Source organism: Microcaecilia unicolor, chromosome 11, assembly GCF_901765095.1.
Source record: "Microcaecilia unicolor chromosome 11, aMicUni1.1, whole genome shotgun sequence".
NCBI lineage: Eukaryota > Metazoa > Chordata > Amphibia > Gymnophiona > Siphonopidae > Microcaecilia > Microcaecilia unicolor.
In genome coordinates this window covers 2,156,492-2,176,940 of record NC_044041.1, presented here as the reverse complement: position 1 = coordinate 2,176,940, position 20,449 = coordinate 2,156,492, and the positions used below count along the sequence as shown (strand labels likewise).

The window sequence follows — 20,449 nt, the reverse complement described above, 5'->3', positions numbered from 1 at the left end:
CAGGTGCAGCTCCTCCTCCTGCTGCGCTGAAGCAGTGAGTGTGCAGGGAGGGAGAGTTGGGGGCCTGGGAAAAAAAACCCCCATAGATGAGCGGGGGGGGGGGGCTGGGCTGGATGAAAAGATGGATTGGGGGGGGGGGGGTTACGCGCCATGGGAATAAGATGGAGGTCTGCAGTAAGGTGCATGGGAAACTGCTTTGGGGGTGAGGGTGGTCATTGTAGGGGGTATTTTATGCCTGGTGGGGAGATGACATCCTTACAATGGAGAAATTCTGCACAAAGAATTTACAAATCAAGTGTGCAGAATTTTCAAATATTGTGAACAATTTTCAGTTTTTTTGCACAGAATTCCCACAGGAGTAGAACTTATATCTGAGCAGTCCCTTAGGCCCTCCAACAGAAGCAGGCTGCCAGAATTATTAGGAGTAGCCTAATGGTTAGTGCAATGGGCTGAGAACCTGGAGAATTGGGTTTGATGCTCAGTGCTGCTCCTTGTGACCCTGTGCAAGTCGCCTAACCCTTCACTGCACCAGGTACAAAAACCTAGATTGTAAGCCCAGTAGGACAGAGAAAGTACCTGCATAGAATATGTAAATCACTTTGGTTGTACCACAGAAAGGCGGTATATCAAGTTCATCCCTCTAACTGAATATAGAAAGGGGGAGCACTATAGGCCGAGAGCTCTCCGTCTTTTAATGGAATTCAAAAATAACAACTCATGTGAAACAGGATCTCTTTCTGGTGAATAGGACCAGAGCTTATCCTGCAACTGCATTGGAATGCTGTAATGGCGCTCTATGAAAAGACTGTTTAAAAAAAGGCATGAATGAACACTGAAGCACAGCTCACCTCAAAATATGAAACAGACATCTGTGCCTGTCGCTTCCCCCAAGACAGTTCTAACTTCCTCCGGAATATTGAACTGCAGCTCCACAATGATTGAAAGAAAGCATCAGCAACCCAATCCAGATACCAACCTTCCCCAACTGTTCTGCATGTTAAGAAATGTATATTGCAGTCATGGGCTGACCAGAAGGACCTGCTGGTTAGGGTGTGGTATACAGCTATGCATGAGATGGCAGAGTGGATCCTATTTCAATTAAAAAGCGGAGTGGATCCTATTTCACTCAAGCAGCGCCAATACTGAGATATCTGGGAACGATATCTCTGTTTGCACCTGGGAACACTGGAGAGGAGGGACACAATCGAGATTGAGGTATCTGCGACAGGTGTAGAGTATATTGAGGGAGAGCAGGAGGTTTTAATTGGGTTGTTTGCTTTGTTTGTCTGTGTGTTTTTGTGCATTGAAAACATTCAGGGAGGGGTGATGTATTTTTTTCTCAGGGTATTGTAACTTATTTATGTCATTGATTACCTGCAGTTGGTATCACCTTACTTGGAGACCTGCATTTCTTTGTATTGGCATTGTTTTTGCTTGGACCTCTGTTTCTGTCTGCTGCACCTCAGCTCTGAACTAATACAGATATTTTCAAAAGAAAAAAAAAACAAGCAAACACATATCCACAAGGGTATGCCAGCTAAGCAGTGTAAAGCCGTAAGTCGCATCCATGAAGAGGACACTAAAATCCTTACAAACCCCCTGATGCCACCCTCCCACACTTGCTGAGTGAAAATGTAGAAATCCCCTCAAGCAAAGGCAGAGCAGGTCACTAGCGCCAAGGAGCTGCCTATGAAGAGAAATAAGCCTACACAGACAAATACAATTGAGAGGATTTACTGTACTCACAGCTGATTTGCTGCTCTCAATATTCTGGCAGGCAGGAACGGTGAGGGAATTCCAAGTCACAGCTATGCTATATTTCCAATATTTTTATACAGTATACTGCTTCTCCCTGCTACATGCTGAATCTCAGCATTCAGAACAAAAGCCTCATACACACCAGGGAAGGGGGTAGGAAGCTCAGAATCTCTGAACTGTATGGTGCCTCAACCTTAAAAGGTACTACTACTTATCATTTCTATAGCGCTACTAGACGTACGCAGTGCTGTACACTTGAACATGAAGAGACAGTCCCTGCTCGACAGAGCTTACAATCTAAAAGGTACCCACAAGCTCAACTGAATCTCAGTTACCAAACTGGATCAGGAGCTGATCCATCTAGAAGTTGTATGGTTAAGCCATCCTCCATCTGGTGGAGGATTACATTGCACCCTTAAGGGATGAATCACAAAGAACTACTATCTGTCTCCATCTGCTGGTTGACGGACATAACCCACAAGTTCTGAACTAATCTGTGGGAAACTAAGGAAAATATAATTCCTCTTATTTGTGAATGTTTCTATGTAAACATTTTATTTTACAGTACGATTTTTATTTTAGCTTTTTTTCTGATAGATTGTTTTTTTGTCTGATATCGTGTATGTAAGACTGTAACCCACTGAACATTGGAAATGGTGGGATAAGTTTTTATTAATAACAGAACCACTAAATCCAGGGGCTCTTTTATAATACTAACAGTAATAAAGTTCTTCCTATGTTTAATCTACCTTGCTGCAGACTAAGTTATACACAGTTGACAAAAATGTTCGTACTTTCTAATCACCTTTAAAAAAAACAAAACCCCAAAACAAAACACAACCTATGGTTTTAAATACTGCCATCAAATTTATTTGGATTTGGCTTACACCTTTTTTCAGTAGCAGCTCAAGGTGAGTTACATTCAGGTACACTAGCTATTTAGCTATTATCATTTTGTGTTTGCTAGTCAAATTATGTAGAACTAGGCTCCAAATATAATAGAGGTCTAAAAAATACAGAGTGGAGCAAAACAGGTAGACATTAATTACTTGTTTACTCTTTCCAAAAATACTAGGACTAGGGGACATGCAATGAAGCTACTAAGTAGTAAATGTAAAACAAACCAGACAAAATATTTCTTCACTCAACATGTAAATGAATTCTGGAATTCGTTGCCAGAGAATTTGTTAAAAGACCTTAGTTTAGCAGGGATTAAAAAAAGATTTGGATAATTTCCCAGCCCTTGATTTGGGAGGGGGCATGAGCCCAAAGTGTGTGTGTGGGGAGGGGGGCAGATTTTGCACCGCCTCCCTACCACTCTTGACACCTGCCATAACCCCACATACCTGGGCTGGCAGGGGTTCCCAAGCCCCTCCAGCAGCTTTCCTATGGCGACATTTGCCTCCACACTGCCTGTCCTGCTTTCCCTACCAAAAGCGCACACGCTCCTTTTACTGAAGTTTAGCATGCAAGAAGCTCATGCACACTCAATTTCACTAAAAATGTGCATGTGCACGGGGAGGGGGAAAGCAGGGCAGGCAATGTGGGGGCGAATACCACCGCAGGAGGGGGACCCCACCAACCAAACCAGCAGACCTTGGGGAGCCCAGGAACCATGGCTCCGTCACAGTGGCGTAGCCACAGGTGGGCTTGGGTGGGCCAGGGCCCACCCATTTATGGCTCAGGCCCACCCAACAGTAGCACATGCTTAGTGGTAACTGGTGGGAATCCCAAGCTCCGCCAGCTGAAGATTTCCCCCTGATGGTAACGGAAACGCTACTCTCCACGACACCGGCACCTGCGCATTCCTGCTGCCAAGGTGGAAAGAAGCGTTTTCCCCACCAGTTGAGATTTATTTTTTATGGGGGGAAAACACTTGGTGCCCACCCAAAATCTGTTGTCTGGCTACGCCCCTGCTCCGTCACTGTAGTTTTGTAAAGAAAAGCAGATAAGAATAAGCCGTTATTAAAATGGGGGAAATGCACTGCTTATGTCTAGGATAAGTTCTGGGACCTTCTGTCCTACTATGAAAACCCTTCTTGTCCATTGTGTGGGTGGGATTAAGGTCCTGATCTTTGTATAGCTAAAAGGACGGTTATGATGTCTCCAGCTGGACGTCACGTGATGTCCCTCCTCCCTCCCCCCCTCGCGGGCCTCCTTACCCCGGGGAGGAAAGGGCAGGGGTCAGCCTGGCCGCGCTCCCACAGTCTATGCGCGCCCCCGCCCAGACGACCCCGCCGCCGCCGCCGAACGTGCCCGCGTTGGCCACGGGGGGGCTGAGGTAAGGGCGCTCCCGCACGTCAAAGTAGCCGCCGCCGTTCCCGCCGCCGGCCATGGCCAGTTCATGAAGACGACGACTTCCGGTCACTTAAGCCGTAGCCGCTCGAAATCTCCAGCTGCGGCCGCTGCTGCGCCGTGAGGTAAAAAATGAAGCAAAAGAAAGCGCGCGCGCGGCCCTGCAGTGCGGCCGCCACGAAGGACTTCTTCCGGGGCACCTCAGCAGCACGCGGCATTCTACCGCGCCGGAAACGAGCGGCCGCGGAATGACGTAGCGCCGCGTGCGGCAGCGTCCGTCTACGGCGCACGCGTCCCTCGGAGGATTCTGGGACTTGTAGTCCTGAACATTGATCGAATAAAATAACGCCATATAGCAAGCCAAGAGGAGAAAATGAAAACAACGAGACGGGCTGTAGTGGAATCGTTGCTGATTTTACACCACTTATATATACATGTACCAGCACTTTGCATTATACACTTTCTATTCCAGCTGCAGAGGCCCAATAACTGCCACAGTCTTAGTTTAATTCCACATTTTTCTCTGGTTTTGCTGTTAACCACGTGCTGGCCATCAGGGCTCAGTCTTTTAAGAGGACATGTCCTCCTTTTGGACTTGTTCAGATATGTCCTCTAGGTTTTTTTTAATTTTTAGGAAAATGTCCTCTTTTTCTTTTATGTGACTATTTAACACACCTACTCTCAGATACCCTAAATCATCTCTGGCCTATTAGTCAGTGTTTTTATTACCCCTTTTCTAAAGACCTCTTTCTGCTCCTTTCACACCGGGGGACTAAAGGTACTTATTTCATATAACAGGTTCTGTATAGTTTCCCTGACCTCCATTGTCACCCAATCACAAGGGGGTCTGTTCTGGGGTGGCATTAGGAGCCGTAATTGAGAACTAATTCCCATAACTACTGCTTTCTGTCCAAAACTGAGTGTCACTTGTATGGGATCTACCTTGTAGGCTAAATGTAAGGTAAAGAGAAGATAGAATCAATAAAAATAAAGACAGAGATAGGTTTAAATAGATAGGTACATTTTATTCCTTACCCAAAGACAAGTCTTCAAGTTGATACAAATACAGACATCAGACAGATTCTGGGTTCATCTGCACAGCGCCCTGCCGTCTGAGAGAAGCGTTGGGGAGGACTCCGAAACTAAGGCAAAATCTCCCCTCTTTTATACACAAACCTCTCCATAGAAGTACATGGTGAGATACCTTGCTCTCAATTTCTGAGATGATACTTTCCCATGCGGTCTTATCAGCATGTTTTGGGAACAAGTTGTTTTTCTTATCTTGCGGTTGAGATACCAGTGTCACATCTCCCTGTTGCAATACTTTTCATACCATCTTATGAACTCTGTATGACCTCTGTATCATTTTATACAAAAATAATAAGCCCCATTTTATTCATCTGATCCATCATTCTTTCATTACAGGTGCTGTATTTGATTTAAAAATTGTACCAATTTGTGGCAGGACTCATTGTTCAGACCTGCTTTTTGCAGATTCTCAAATATTAAATCATTTACTTGTTGTTTGGCCTAGTCAGTACTTTTTCAGTTGTTTTAGGCTGCATAGCTTTGGCCATCACTATTCCAGTGGTAGCCTTAAAGCCAGGCCATATATTAACATTCCCCTCTTCACCCTATCCCATAGGGTGACACCAGGGTTAACGTACCTTGGTACCATCCGTTCCAGAAGGTATTCTATGAGGCCATCAAATTATCTGAGTCTTAAGATCAACTGGTACAATTTGTTTAGTTTTCGGTTTGAAATTATCATCTTGGCAGCACTTCAATTATGTCAATCCTACTAAAACTTATAGTTACTATAATATTATTTTTCTTCAACCTTTTAATATACAGATTTTATCTTATTCTTATCTATGTGACTATATATACATTGCTATCAATCAAAAATTCTTTGGTTATATACTGATTATATCTTAATTATACATTTGCATAGCTTTGCACAATTTATCACATCATCTTATAAAGCTTTATATGGTTATATTATATCCCTGTGTGCTATTATCTGATTATACAGTTGCAGACATCTCTCCAGTGTATCCAACAGTTGCATAGCGATTGGTTCTTCTCAGAGGGAGATAGTCCAATGTGTTATCTCCTGTGGTGTTGGGAAGGAGATTTTCGTACAGGGCATATTGTCCTGCTGTTGTCTTTTTCATTATTGCGGTTTCAATTAAGCGTTCTACTAAGCCTCTAGCACAAGGGATTATGCAACATCCTACTAAAACAAAAATTGCTACCACTATGATTATAGTCGTGGCCGCTGAAATGATAAATGTTTTCCATTTACCAAACGCTCTATCCATCCAACCTGTCCAGGATGTATCAACGCCAGAGTTTTCTGCCAACTCTTGTGACAGTGAGGTTAAGCCTTCTAAAGCTCTGGTAATTGATCCATCTGGAGCTGTATTATTGGGGATAAAGGTGCAACACTGTGTACCTATCTTTTGGCACACCAGATGGGACACCATCGAAATGCCTTTAGACAAGAACAAAATGTTGTGGAGGAAGGAACTCAGATTAGACTTAAGGAGACAAAAAGGCACTGCTGATCTCCTCTCTGTTTCCCTGCTGGTTGAGTCTGTCAAAGGAATTTTGTTTGTGTAGTAGCACAACTTTATTTACTTATTGGGATTTATTAACTGCCTTTTTAAGCATAAGTCATTCAAAGACTTTCACACGTATCTCAGAAGCCAGCCAAAGTTGTTGAGGGACATCCGCTCTTCTGATAAGCACACTTGGGCTCAGCCTCAGTCAAACTCAGATCTGGAAGTTTTTGAAAAGTACATTATTCTCTGCTGCTGTACAGTCACTGTTTGATGTGTGTTTATTAAATAAAAGTCATTTACACATTTGCTACTATTAAATATTTCTTTAGCAAGGTTGGTAACCATTTACATTTTTTTCTCCTCTTTTTTTGTATCTACAAATATGGTAACCCTAGCCCTCAGGGATCACTATTGAGGCCTGCACTGTTGATTTGTTTATTTATTTATACTTCTATCTCACAGTTATTCAAAAAGGAGTTTTGGTTCAATGTGGCTTACATTTAACATGACTAGGGTTCCATATGGCTCCAGAAAAAGGAGGACGGATTCAGCCAGCCAGGTTTTACTTCCATTGCTTTCAATGGAAGTAATTGAGCCAGCCGGGTTTTACTTCCATTGCTTTCAATGGAAAGCAATGGAAGTAAAACCCGGCTGGCTCAATCCGTCCTCCTTTTTCTGGAGCCATATTGAAACAGGTGGGAAATCAGGAGACGAAAGGCAAACTTTGGTTCCAAACAAGGCAACTTTATTGCTAGCAAGTGAACAGTACCGAGTAGTCTCGGGACACTGTGTGTCGCGAATCACCTGACACTTACAATTATACTTCCCTACTGGGCCTGCGCACTAGGCCCCTTACACATCACATTTGGCATGCACAGTAAACAATTGTAGTTCTTACAGTACAAAATTGTAGTCCCAGTACGTACACACGTCATAACAGCGAAATGATACTGGCAAGAAAAACGAAACTTAGCAGCTTATTCTTCACACACACACACAATGCTCCTTTCTAGCACAGGAGATAAGGTTCGGCTCAGGAATGCAGGGGGTGTCAGCACCCTCCAAGGTCGCGTTGCTACGTGCAAGCTGGTCTTGTATAGGCCTTGCAAACTACTGTTACAAGCTATAAGTCTAATAATCCTGCATTCTGTCCTTACATTAGTAAACAGCAAACTTCTTTCGTTAGTAAACAGTAAAACTGGATAAGGCACGAATGTCCAGTGCAGTAATAAAGTATGGCTAAACAGCCAAAAGCAGAGGTAGAGTGCATAAGTATAAGTCCATCAGTAGGCACAAACATGAGGTTGTTCTGTTGTTCAGTAGTATTCGGGTAGTACTCATAGTATTCGAGTAGTATCCGGCGTTCCACTCCTTCATTCCCCCCTTTTGATACTTGAACATCCATTCTGGTGGAGAGTATCACCTCCATGGACCCTGAAAGGGAAAGAAAGGACAAGAATAGTTAGCGAAGGAGGCATCAAGCGAGCCCTAAGCCCTTGCGCAGCCGTCGGTTGCTTCGCCGGGGTTGAGACGGAGGGTCCCTAGAGGAATCCCCCCCCCTTTGTAGCCGGTCTTTTGCTGGCACAAGGGTAATGGCCCATTAAGTGACTCAGGGGGTTCAAAGTGCACATCAGCCACAAGGTGCTTCATCGTAAGCTTCATCAGACTGAGGAATGGGGGAGTACAGCTGGAGAGCCATAAGTTGGGCAGCAGCCCGGCGGTCGGCGATGCCCTCCATGGTGGAGCGGAGACACCTGAAAACAAAGGGAAGAGATAAAGGAATTAGTAAACAGGACAACAAGAATAGGCCACCCATGACGAGGAGGCCTTGCAGGCTCCCGGAAGTTGGTAACCAGCTGGTTAGGGAGGAAGTCCAGTCCCACGCGCTGTTCCAGGTCTGGACGGGGACGTGGGCTAATTTGACCATCCGGTCAGTTATCTCTTTGATGACATGGCTCTGGTCATCAATCTGTAAGCAGCAATTACTGAGGTTAAACTTGCCACACACCCCGCCCTCCTGGGCTAGGAGGTAGTCAAGAGCTAAGCGATTTTGGTAAACCGCGGTAATGAGCTTAGTGTTTTGTCGGGCTAGGATATTAAGGGCAAAGGCCGAATCGTTAGTAAGGATTTCGAGCACGGCCTGTAGGCGAATAATGCGATTCAGCATATAGATAGGGGTTCGGTACCCATATGTGCCATCTTCAGCCCATGTGGCCGGTCCATAGTAATGAATGATGCGTTCTGGCGGCCACTCGTTGTCTTTCCAGTCTCCAATTTGGACCTTGGGCTTGGTGTTTAGAAAAGACCGTTTACGTCTGGCAGGGTTATCTGGCCCCTTTTCCACGTATAGGGGGATACCCAAAGTTTCACCGACTAGCAGGGGCAGAAGGAAAAAGCTAGGTCGGACAGTACCCAAGAGACAGGTACCGTACCAGCGGGCCGGGAGCTGTTCGTAGGCCCTGCGCCCACAGATATAGTAGTAGCCCCCTGGGGCTACCCACTTGAGGGAGGCGTTTCCTCCGTATGTCCATGTCGTGTTCAAGGTGGGTTCTGTCCAGATAGGCTCCGGGACGGGCCAGTTATCCGTTTGCCACCAGGTCGTTCAGCTTCCATTATACTGAAGGACCCCCGTGCAAGCAGAATCTCCCACTGGTACAGAGTACCGCTTCGATGGCGCTCGACTAGCGCAGAGGGTGCCTATGATATTTGTTCTTAAGGCCCATTCGTACGGCTTCGGCCGTTGGGGAAAGGTAATGTTAGTGGTGTTGAGTGCATCCCATGTTTGCTGTCGAATCTCTCTCGCTTCCCAGGGCCATTGTTCACCCATGTCAGTGCCTCCACAGACAAAACAGTTGGCAATTCCCAGGGAGAGGGCAATGTTTTCGGCCAAGTTGAGGAACATATTCCGGGCTTCTGGGGAAATGGGGAATTTAGTCTCGGTCTGCTCAGCACGAGCGATTTCATCGAACACCTCTTGGTAGCCGACGACAGTAGTCTGGTAGTGCGTAGGAGGCTTTGTTTCGAGGCTCTGATATATGGTAATATATGTCAACGGATCCATTCCTCCTCCGTCAATGCCAAGGCCCCACGTCCCTCTCCATGGCATATCGTGTCCTCGAATGGGCCAGTCTAGGGACACATAGTTCCCAGAACCTCGACGAAACTCGCCCAGGCCGGTGCACCCGGCATATCCTCCACCCGTATAAGCACATACTCGGTCCCAGCCCGAGGCTCGAGTGTCACCGGCACATGGGAGCCAAACCCACGGGGAGCAGCATCTCATATCTGGACTGAAGGGGCAGACATACTTGTGGTCGTTCATATATGCCTTACGCCAACTCTGGCTGCCACATTTGCGGGACCACGGGTGTTTGTCCATGGCGACACAGACGTCGAAGGTTAGGGTTGCTACAGTTTGGATGCCACCGACGAGGATGCGAGTGGAGTTTATGTAATACAGAATGTCATCTCCCTCGACTCCCGGAGGCCCGGCCACATACGCAGGGAGTCCTACGCTGAGGGTGACATTGTAGTATCTTGGCTTGGTAGGGCTATGGCAGATAGTGAGATTGCCTTGGAGACATCTGTGGAACTGTTGGAGGCCATTCGGGGTAATGAGGGCACACGTCGGTAGAAGCTTGCAATCGCCTTCTGGGGGTTGCGTCTGGTGGATGAGGGTGGTAACCAGGTGATATCCTCCCTCTATACGATGGCGCACCAGGCGCAAACATTCAGTGCAATTCTTGCTCAGGGTGGTAGGATAGCTCGGGACTGCGCACAGGAGAAGGAAGATGCTCAGCATTATAGATTTGGTGGGAGGTATCCGAGCTTTTGCAGCAAGAAGATAATGAGGCCCACGATGAAGGCTGCGATAAACAGGGAGCCAAAAACGCAGTGGGTCCAGAAGCTGAGTTCCTGTTGCTGGGCAGGCATGAATCTGGTGGGTCACGTCTTTCTGAGAGTCAGCCGTAATGGAGCGTCAGGATGTTGATGCGCAGTCCAACGCTTCGGGGTGCTGCTAGTGGGAGCAGCAGGTTTCAGTCGGGTCCAATGTATCCACACTGGGTTTCCTGCAATTTTAACAGCGGTTGGGGTCGTTAGGAGAACAAGGGAGGGTCCTTTCCATTTGGGTTTCAGACAGTCGGAGTCATCCCACTCTTTTACCCATACCTCATCTCCTACCCTGAACCGATGGGTGGGACTGGTGAGAACCAAGGGAGCTACTCTTTCAGTGTATTGCTGGATGTCTTGCACTACCTCATGTAATGCTTTCATCTGTTTCACTAGGGAACTCTCACCCTGTATCTGCAAGGAGTCGGGAAAAGAAGGTAGTGGTGGTGGCCTAGCATACATCATCTCGTAAGGAGTAAGGCCGGTAGCCTTGGGGGTACACCTAAGATGCAGCAAGGCCAGTGGAAGCAGATCGGGCCATTTAGCTTTTGTTTCTTGGCACAGCTTGGCTAGCTGGTTCTTCAGGGATCGGTTAGCCCTCTCCACTACTCCACTGCTTTGGGGTCTCCAGGCACAATGCAACTTCCAATCGAGGCCCAGTCTGGTACTGAGCTGTTGTGTTACTTCGCTGGTGAAGGCGGGCCCGTTGTCAGAATTTATTTGCTTGGGGAGACCGTATCTGGGTAAGATTTGATGAAGTAGTAGGGAGGTGACTTCTTTAGCCATCTCCGTTCTGGTAGGCTGGGCTTCAATCCATCCGGTGTAGGTACATACGACGACGAGGATAGCTTTATAGCCCCGGGCCGGGGGCATGTGTGTGAAGTCAATCTGGCAGACTTGGAAGGGGCTTGTGCCTCGGAGGACATGTCCTGGCATAGGAGCGGGCCCCGCTCGAGGGTTGTTCCGGGCACAAGTTGCGCATCGGCTGGAAGCATTTTTGGTCCACAGGGACAGTTTGTTGATGTAGTAGGTCTTCTCGAGTAGGCGCCCCAGAGCGTCCCTGCCCAGGTGGGTGCGGTCATGAGCCTCCTTGGCCACCGTCCAGGCCAAGGCTTCGGGTATCCATATGCGCCCATCCTGTAGTATCCACCAACCGTTGCGTGATTCTAGGCCCTCTTGTCGGGCCCATTCCGTTTCCTGGGGGGTGTAGATGGGGATCTCTGCAGGGAGGTGAACAACGAGTACAGGGTCAGAAGAATGAGTAGAGTGAGGGAGCTGACTTGCCCTTTTTGCAGCATCATCCGCCCGTTGGTTACCGCGGGCAATGGGATCCGTCCGGCCTGTGTGGGCCCTGCAGTGCATCACAGCCACCTTCTTCGGTTTCCATACTGACTCGAGTAATTGGCAGATCTCAGTGGCATTTGCAAGTCCTTTCCCCTCAGCAGTCAGAAATCCCCTTTCCTTGTACAAGGCTCCGTGCACCTGAAGGGTGAGGAAGGCGTATTTAGAGTCGGTGTAGATATTAACAACTTTTCCTTCAGCCCACAGGAGGGCTTTGGTGAGGGCGATCAGCTCCGCCTTCTGGGCTGATGTTCCGGGCGGCAGGGCCATAGCCTCGATCACATGGTCTTCAGACACGACAGCATAGCCAGCTCTTCGAATTCCCTCTATCACCTGGCTGCTTCCATCGGTAAAAAGGGTGATGCCCCCTTGCCAGGGTTGGTCCTTCAGGTCAGGTCTGCTCGAATGCACAGTGGCCATTACCTCTTCACAGTCGTGGAGTGGTGGTTCAGGGGCCGGAAGGAGGGTGGCGGGATTAAGGTTAGTTGTGTCCAGGATCCGCACCTCCGGATTTTCGCACAGGAGGGCTTGGTATTTAACCAATCGGGAGTTGGTCATCCATCTAGGTCCGTGGCTCTCGAGTAGGCCGCGGATGGTGTGGGGTGTGGTCACAAAGAGGGTCTGGCCGAAGGTGAGCTTATTGGCCTCGTGTATCAGCAGACAGGCCGCCGCAATGCTTCGGAGGCAGCCCGGCCATCCTCGTGCCACGTTGTCCATGCTCTTGGAGAGGTATGCTACAGGGCGTTGCCAGGTGCCGACCAGTTGGGTAAGGACTCCAAGTGCCAGTCCCTTCTTTTCGTCGACGAACAAGTGGAACGGCTTAGTCACGTCTGGCAGTCCGAGCGCTGGTGGGGCCACAAGGGCCTCCTTGAGGTCCTGAAGGGCTTTCAGTTCGGGTTTCTCCCACTGGAGGTTTTGGCCCTCGAGTTCAGGTCCTTTTAGCTTGGCGTACAGATCATGGGTCAGAACAGCGAAGTTGATGATCCATATCCGGCACTATCCAGCGGCTCCGAGGAGTGCTCGCAATTCCTTCTTATTTGCAGGAGTGGGTTGGTTGCGGATAGCTTGGGTTCGGGGGGTACCGAGCCTCCGGGTTCCTTCTCGGAGGCGGAAACCCAGGTATTCGACTTCGATCTCGCATATCTGGGCCTTCTTGCGACTGGCCCGGTACCCCTGGGCTTCCAGGGTTTTCAAGAGGTAAAGGGTAGCTTCTGCACAGTCCGTGTACGTTTCACGGGCCACCAACAGGTCATCCACGTACTGGACGACCGGCCCATACTCGTCCTGATACGTCTTCAGGTCCTGAGCGAGTTGGTCGCCGAAGAGGGTGGGGGAGTTCTTGAATCCCTGGGGGAGTCGTGTCCAGGTAAACTGCTGCTTATTACCAGTCTGTAAGTCTTCCCACGTGAAGGCAAACAACTTCTGGCTGTCGGCAGCAAGGGGGATGGAGAAGAAGGCGTCCTTCAAATCAATGACACTGTACCACTTGGTCTGGGATGGCACTTGGGCTAGGATGGAGTATGGGTTTGGTACGAGGGCAACTATGTCGGCTACCTGGTTGTTGACTTTCCTCAGGTCCTGGACGGGTCTGTACTCGGATGTTCCTGGCTTCTTAACGGGCAACAATGGGGTGTTCCATGCGGATCTGATTGGTTTAAGGACTCCCTGTTGAAGGAGTTTCTGTAGATGTGTGTGCATACTATGCCGGGCTGCATAGGGGATATGGTATTGTCCTTGGTTGACAACTTGAGCATTTGGTTTGAGCTCAATCCAGATGGGGATAGCGTTAACGGCCAGTCCTCCGGGGTTTACTTCTGCCCATACATCGGGCACTTCATCCATTATGGCTCGCCTCTGCTGGGCAAAAGGGGATTTCTGGTCGTAACGGCAGTCGCCAGGCCCTACAGTCGGGGGAGCATGTAGTCTCCACTCTTCTCTCACTGGACAGATAAGTGTTACTGGCCGATCTTCAAAACGAGCTTCCACTTCACCCGTGGTCTTGAACTTCAAGGTGGCCTGGAGCTTACAAAGTAGGTCTCGACCAATCAAGGGGACGGGGCATCCAGGAATGTGTATGAACTGATGAGACACCATCGTCCCTCCGATCTGGACTTGGCGCTCCTTGAGGAGGGGGGCTGCGAGGGATTTCCCGGAGGCTCCCACAATTGGTATAGTCTCTTTCGTGGCTGGGGCTATAGCAGTGGTGATAACAGAACGTTGGGCCCCTGTGTCTAGTAAGGCCTTCATAGACTCTGTCCCCACTCGAATTTCCACCAGAGGGTCAGTGGGGACTCTGCCCTCCCGGTCTCTTCATGCGGTGCTGTCTCGGGTAGCCTCCATAGCCATCTGCCATTCCCTCCGGTCATCCCGTCCCCTATCTCTTCGACCCCGGCTCCGGCCTTGTCTGGGGGCCCCTGCACGGTTGTCCGTCTCCTCCTCTCTGGGCCGGTCCCATGGTTCTTCTTCTCTCGGGTGGTCCCGTATCTCCTCTGGGCAGTCAGCCCACCAGTGGCCTTCTTTTCTACAATTCGCACACTGGTTACGTCCTATGGGGGACCGCGTCCCTCTTGTTCTCCTGCCTCTCCCCTTTGGTCTAGACCTCATTCGTTCCTCCAGCACCGTGGCCAACACATCTGCTTTCTCCCGCATCCGCCTGGTTGATTCCTTTCGGGCTTCCGTCTTCTCTTCCTGATCGCGATATCCGAACACGCGATCAGCTATAGCTTTCAGTTGGCTGAGGCTCATCCCTTCGAACCCCTCCGTCCTCTGTAGCTTCCTTCGTATATCCGGTGCTGACTGGCTAACAAAACTCATAACCACGGTTGGGAGGTTCCTGGGGTCTTCGGGGTTTATTGGGCTGTGCCTTCGGAATGCTTCCATAAGTCGTTCAAGAAAGTCCCCTGGACTCTCGTCCTTTTGTTGGACTACACTGTGAATTTTTCCCATATTGGTGACCTTCTGCTTCCCCTTCTTTAAGGCGGCCAGGTACGCCTGCTGGTATCGGCGGATAGAGGTTTGGCCTTCAGCGGTTCGATAGTCCCACACAGGGGCAGCCATGGGCGCCTCCGTCTCTATTAGGTTCTGCAAGTTGGCATGGGTAGGGTTCGCATCCCGGACAGCTTGCTCCATATTCTGTTGCAAAAGGCGGCGTTCTTCGGTGGTCAGGATGTGGGCGCTCAACTGCCTAAGGTCTCCCCAAGTCGGATTATAACTGTATATAATGCCTTCCACCAGCTCCACCAACTGCTCGGGTTTCTGGTCGTAGGACGGCCCATGCAGTTTCCAGTTATACAAGTCGGCACTTGAGAAGGGAACGTGGCTATAAACTGTCGATTCAATGGGCTGGCCCCCCCCTTCCGCCGGGTTAGGGGTATAGGTGGTAGATTGTCGAACTGGGAATAAGTTAGTGGCTCCCTCTTTCCTGCTCGAAGGAAGGGCACTGCGTGGACTCGATTGGGGGAACCGAGTAATGTTCTTCACAACTCGTTTACTCTTCCGTATGGTTGCGGGGCCAGGTGACTCAGGTGATTCAGGTGAGTCCGGACGGGACGTCTCTCCGGCATCCGACTCTGACCCGGAAGCCTCAGCGTTATCCGGGCCCTCCTCCAGGCTCGCGATGTCGGGGTATATCGGGGCATACGGCGGTGGCGCGATGTCGTCTTCGTATGCTTCCGCCGTAGCAAGTATCGGGGCCTTCGGGAGCTTCTTTCCGGGCAAACCCTGAACTTTCCCTAGGGTTTTCTTTGGGGGTTTCATTCTAGGAAGTGTGTTGGTCGTACTGGGCGTGGCTCCTACCTTACCAATGGTAGCAGGGGGCGTGGTCTCAGTGGCTTCAGCGCTAGGGGCGGTGGGCCGTATGGGGGCGGTCCCTGCGGCCTTCTGAACGGCAGCGGTTGCCGAGCTTTGGAGAGCGAAGGCATGGGTCGGCAGGGTTCTGAGCTTAGTTTTCCGGCCCTTCCTCTGCTTTACCAACATGAGGGCGGCCTTTTCTACCTTCCGTTGGGCCCAAGCCGGCGGGTCCCGGACTACATCCAACCACGCTTCTATGTATGGAATGTCCTCGGGACAGCCTGGGTTTCCCTCAACTATAACAATATTCATGACCGCCGCCACTTTCTCATACTCGAATGACCCTTCCGGGGGCCATTCGGCAATTCCTAGCCCTGGCCACATAAATTGACATCTCTGTATCATCCCGGCCCTGCTACATTTATCTAGGTCGAACACTTCGCTAAAGTGTTCCGTCATTAAATCTAACGGTGAAGACCCACCCCCGCCCATCCTAACCTGAGTGCCAAAGGACAGGTGACGGACAAAGAGGGAAAGGGGCGGTGGAGGAGTAAGGGGTCTCGTTCCACCAGACACAAAAGGGTCAACACTCGGCCTGACCAGGACGCGGTCGCCCGGCCTGGAACTGCAAGCCCATTCACACACTTTCATACGCCACAAGAAACCCTCCCGTTCGCCGCTCGGTTTCGTCGTCGGAGCCTAGTGAGTTTCGGGACCTAGTCGTATACCAATAGTCCGTATTAGTCACTGGCTAAAAGAGGGTGATCACGCCTCTTCTTCGGTCCTTACTGGGCCGGTCACTACGTAGAGTATACTCGCCTGTCCGCCGGGGTCGCAGGCCGCGCCGTCGTGCGCTTCTCCCTGAAATAGAAAAGGTGCCTTGTCGGAACCACACAGCCCCCTCTACAGTCAGGCAGAGTTGATCGGCCCTCCTCCGGGAGATGGACGCTGAAATCAGCGGTGGCCACTCACCACCTCCTCGGGTGGGAATCGATGACCCGATCCGACTGCAGTGGGGGAGGGGAAGAATATAATCCGATTCCCCTTTCTACTTCTGTCCCATCTGGGGTTCCAATGAAACAGGTGGGAAATCAGGAGACGAAAGGCAAACTTTGGTTCCAAACAAGGCAACTTTATTGCTAGCAAGTGAACAGTACCGAGTAGTCTCGGGACACTGTGTGTCGCGAATCACCTGACACTTACAATTATACTTCCCTACTGGGCCTGCGCACTAGGCCCCTTACACATCACATTTGGCATGCGCAGTAAACAATTGTAGTTCTTACAGTACAAAATTGTAGTCCCAGTACGTACACACGTCATAACAGCGAAATGATACTGGCAAGAAAAACGAAACTTAGCAGCTTATTCTTCACACACACACACAATGCTCCTTTCTAGCACAGGAGATAAGGTTCGGCTCAGGAATGCAGGGGGTGTCAGCACCCTCCAAGGTCGCGTTGCTACGTGCAAGCTGGTCTTGTATAGGCCTTGCAAACTACTGTTACAAGCTATAAGTCTAATAATCCTGCATTCTGTCCTTACATTAGTAAACAGCAAACTTCTTTCGTTAGTAAACAGTAAAACTGGATAAGGCACGAATGTCCAGTGCAGTAATAAAGTATGGCTAAACAGCCAAAAGCAGAGGTAGAGTTCATAAGTATAAGTCCATCAGTAGGCACAAACATGAGGTTGTTCTGTTGTTCAGTAGTATTCGGGTAGTACTCATAGTATTCGAGTAGTATCCGGCGTTCCACTCCTTCAATATGGTAACCCTAACATGACCAAAGGACCCTATCCTATATCTGTGCCCCCCCCCCTCCCCCGGATATAAAATCGTACACTGGACCAGAAAGGAAAAGAGAGGCAGAGGCATAGCATTAATCTATCGATCCCAGTTTACCATCGAAACCACTGCCGAGTCCATAGCACTGCAACTTGAAATTGCCTCAATCAGAGTGCGACCAACTCCAACATACTAATACTAGGACACATCAACCTTCACCTAGAAGTCCCAGACTCCACCATGCACATGATGTAAGGCATTCCTCCATTCATGGGACCTCACATGGCCACAAATGCAAGCAACTCATGTCAAAGGGTATACTGGACCTCATCTCACACAAACTGCCAATAGACCAGAACCTAATAATAACAGATATCAAAATCACTACAAACTAAACCTATCAGTAAAATGGAGGAAGAAGGGCTCATACCGCACACAGGAACACACAACCTACAGCACCAGAGGCCAAATAGACCCGGAAACATTCCGGCTACAGATATACAATAATGAATGGACAGCACAAACTGACTCCACACACTATCTCACAGAATGGGATAAAAGATGCAGAAGCATACAAGACAAAACAGCACTCTTACGAACAAGAACCTCACGTAGGCAGAACTCTATACCATGGTTTAACGATGAACTGAAAAAACTAAAAACACAATCCAGGAAACTCGAATGAGCATGGAAAAAAATAAAAGATGAACACATACTCAATGCATGGAAGCAGATACAAAGAAAATACAAATACGCAATAAGACAAACCAAAAGGACATGCTAGAAAACTAAAATAGGGCCTGACTACAAAGACACAAAGAAACTATACCAGCTTGTGAACAAACTACTAGACACTACAGCGGTCACTGCAGCCAATACAGACATCCCATCTGCAGACAAACTCGCTAAATACTTCAATGAAAAAATTACAAACTTACGCAAAACGCTACCTCAGGACAATACTGATACCGAAAACTTTATCAATAGTTTGGATCCAAATCCTGGAGAATACCCAGCTGACCGAATTTGGTCACATTCCTCACTGTCGAAACAGTCATCCAGGCGATCAAAAGGTTCTCCAGAACCCACTGCAAACTGGATACCTGCCCCAGCTACCTACTAAAATCCGCCCCTGACCGCTTCATAACAGACCTCACATCCCACCTAAACTACATGCTCCAACATGGTCTTTTCCCTGAGGAATATGGTCCATCAAGCCCATCGTCCTGTTTCCAACAGTGGCCATCCCAGGTTGTACGTTACATTGTTATAACGGAATGATTAACCAGATATTGGTAGTGTGCATAGATTAAGCATAGAATTTCTTGAAAACGTAGGTCTTCAGTTCTTTTCTGAACTGGATGTAATTTGTGATGCTTCTTGTGACCTTGGGAATTGCGTTCTACCATTTAGTGGCCAGGCAGCTAAATCCCACTGTGTAGATGGATTTGTAGCAAACCGGTACTATTTAACATATTTATAAATGATATGGTATTTGGAACAACGAGTGAGGTGATTAAATTTACAGATGATACAAAACTATTCAAGGTTGTTGAAACACTTGCGGACTGTGAAATATTGCAGGAAGATTGGGCATCCAAATGTCAGATGAAATCTAATGTGGACAAATCCAAAGTGATGCACATGGGAAAGAATAATCCGAATCATAGTTACCTGATGCCATGGTCCACCTTAGGGGTCAGCACTCAAGAAAAAGATCTAGGTGTCATAGTGGATAACATGCTGAAATCTAATGCTCAGTGTGCGGCGGCGGCGGCGGCGGCCAAAAAAGCAAACAGGATGTTAGGAATTATTAGGAAAGGGATGGTGAATAAGATCAAAAATACTATAATGCCTTTGTATTGCTGCATGGTGCAACCACACCTTGAGTATTGCGTTCAGTTCTGGTCGCCGTATCTCAAAAAAGATATAGCAGCATTAGAATAGGTTCAAAGAAGAATGACCAAAATGATAAAGGGGATGAACTCTCGTATGAGGAAAGGCTAAAGAGGTTAGGTCTCTTCAGCTTGGAAAAGAGACCTTTAAGGGGAGATATGATTGAAGTCTACAAAATCCTGAGTTGTGTAGAATGAGTAGAAGTAAATTGATTTTTTACTTGTTCCAAAAGTACAAACAGTAGAGGACACTCAAGGAAGTTACATGGAAATACTTTTAAAACAAATAGGAGGAAATATTGTTTTACTCAACAAATAGTTAAGCTCTGAAACTCTTTGCTGGAGAATGTAGTAACAGTGGTTATTGTATCTGGTTTAAAAAAGGTTTGGAGAAATTCCTGGAGGAAAAGTCCATAGTGTGCTATTGAGACAGACATGGGGAAGCAACAGCTTGCCCCGGGATTGGTAGCATGGAATGTTGCTGCTAATTGGGTTTCTGGCCGGTACTTGTGACTTGGCTTGGCCATTGTTTGGAAAACAGGATACTGGGCTAGATGGACCATTGGTCTGACCCAGTATGACTACTCTTACGTTCTTATGAGTGATGGCTGAGCTCTACATTGAATGGTTGATGGTATGAGAGGGGTAGAGGCTATGGAGGAGAGGCCGAGTTCAGGCCCCCTGGGTGTACAGGTCCAGAGTTTAACTTTCTGGACATGACTGATGAACAATGTATAGGCCACTACTGCTTTATAGAGAGACTATTGTACACCTGTGTGAGCAACTAGAGGAGAACTTGGAGCCCACCACTTGAAGGGGGCACGCCCTTCTGGTCCATGTGCAAATGACGACAGCCCTGGCCTTCCTGGCAACCAGCACCTTTCGAAGACCTCTAAGAGCTGCAGCAGGCATAAGTCAGCCATCTGCCTCACGCATGATTAGCAACTTTCTTCAGGCCTTTTTGTGAAGGGAACTCCCTGGTTCTCCATGCATGAGGCAGAACAGCAACAGACCATGATGGCCTTTTACCAGCTAGCCCAATTCCTCTCAGTCTTGGGTGCAACCGACTGCACACAGATGGCCCTCAGACCACCTGCAGAAATTGAGCAAGAGTACAAAAACCGGAG

The 20,449-nt window shown here is 48.5% G+C and overlaps 1 protein-coding gene across 1 annotated transcript in view; it reads right to left on the bottom strand.

Annotated features, from left to right (window-relative positions):
* LOC115479607 (coiled-coil domain-containing protein 117-like) overlaps nucleotides 1-4,222 on the bottom strand; it is a 47,478-nt gene extending 43,256 nt beyond the window's left edge. Inside the window, exon 1 of the mRNA XM_030217628.1 lies at nucleotides 3,921-4,222. Coding sequence (XP_030073488.1) covers nucleotides 3,921-4,093 — 173 coding nt within the window. The 5' untranslated portion in view covers nucleotides 4,094-4,222. The remainder of the gene's footprint in view (nucleotides 1-3,920) is intronic.
* Between the last annotated feature and the right edge of the window lie 16,227 nt (nucleotides 4,223-20,449).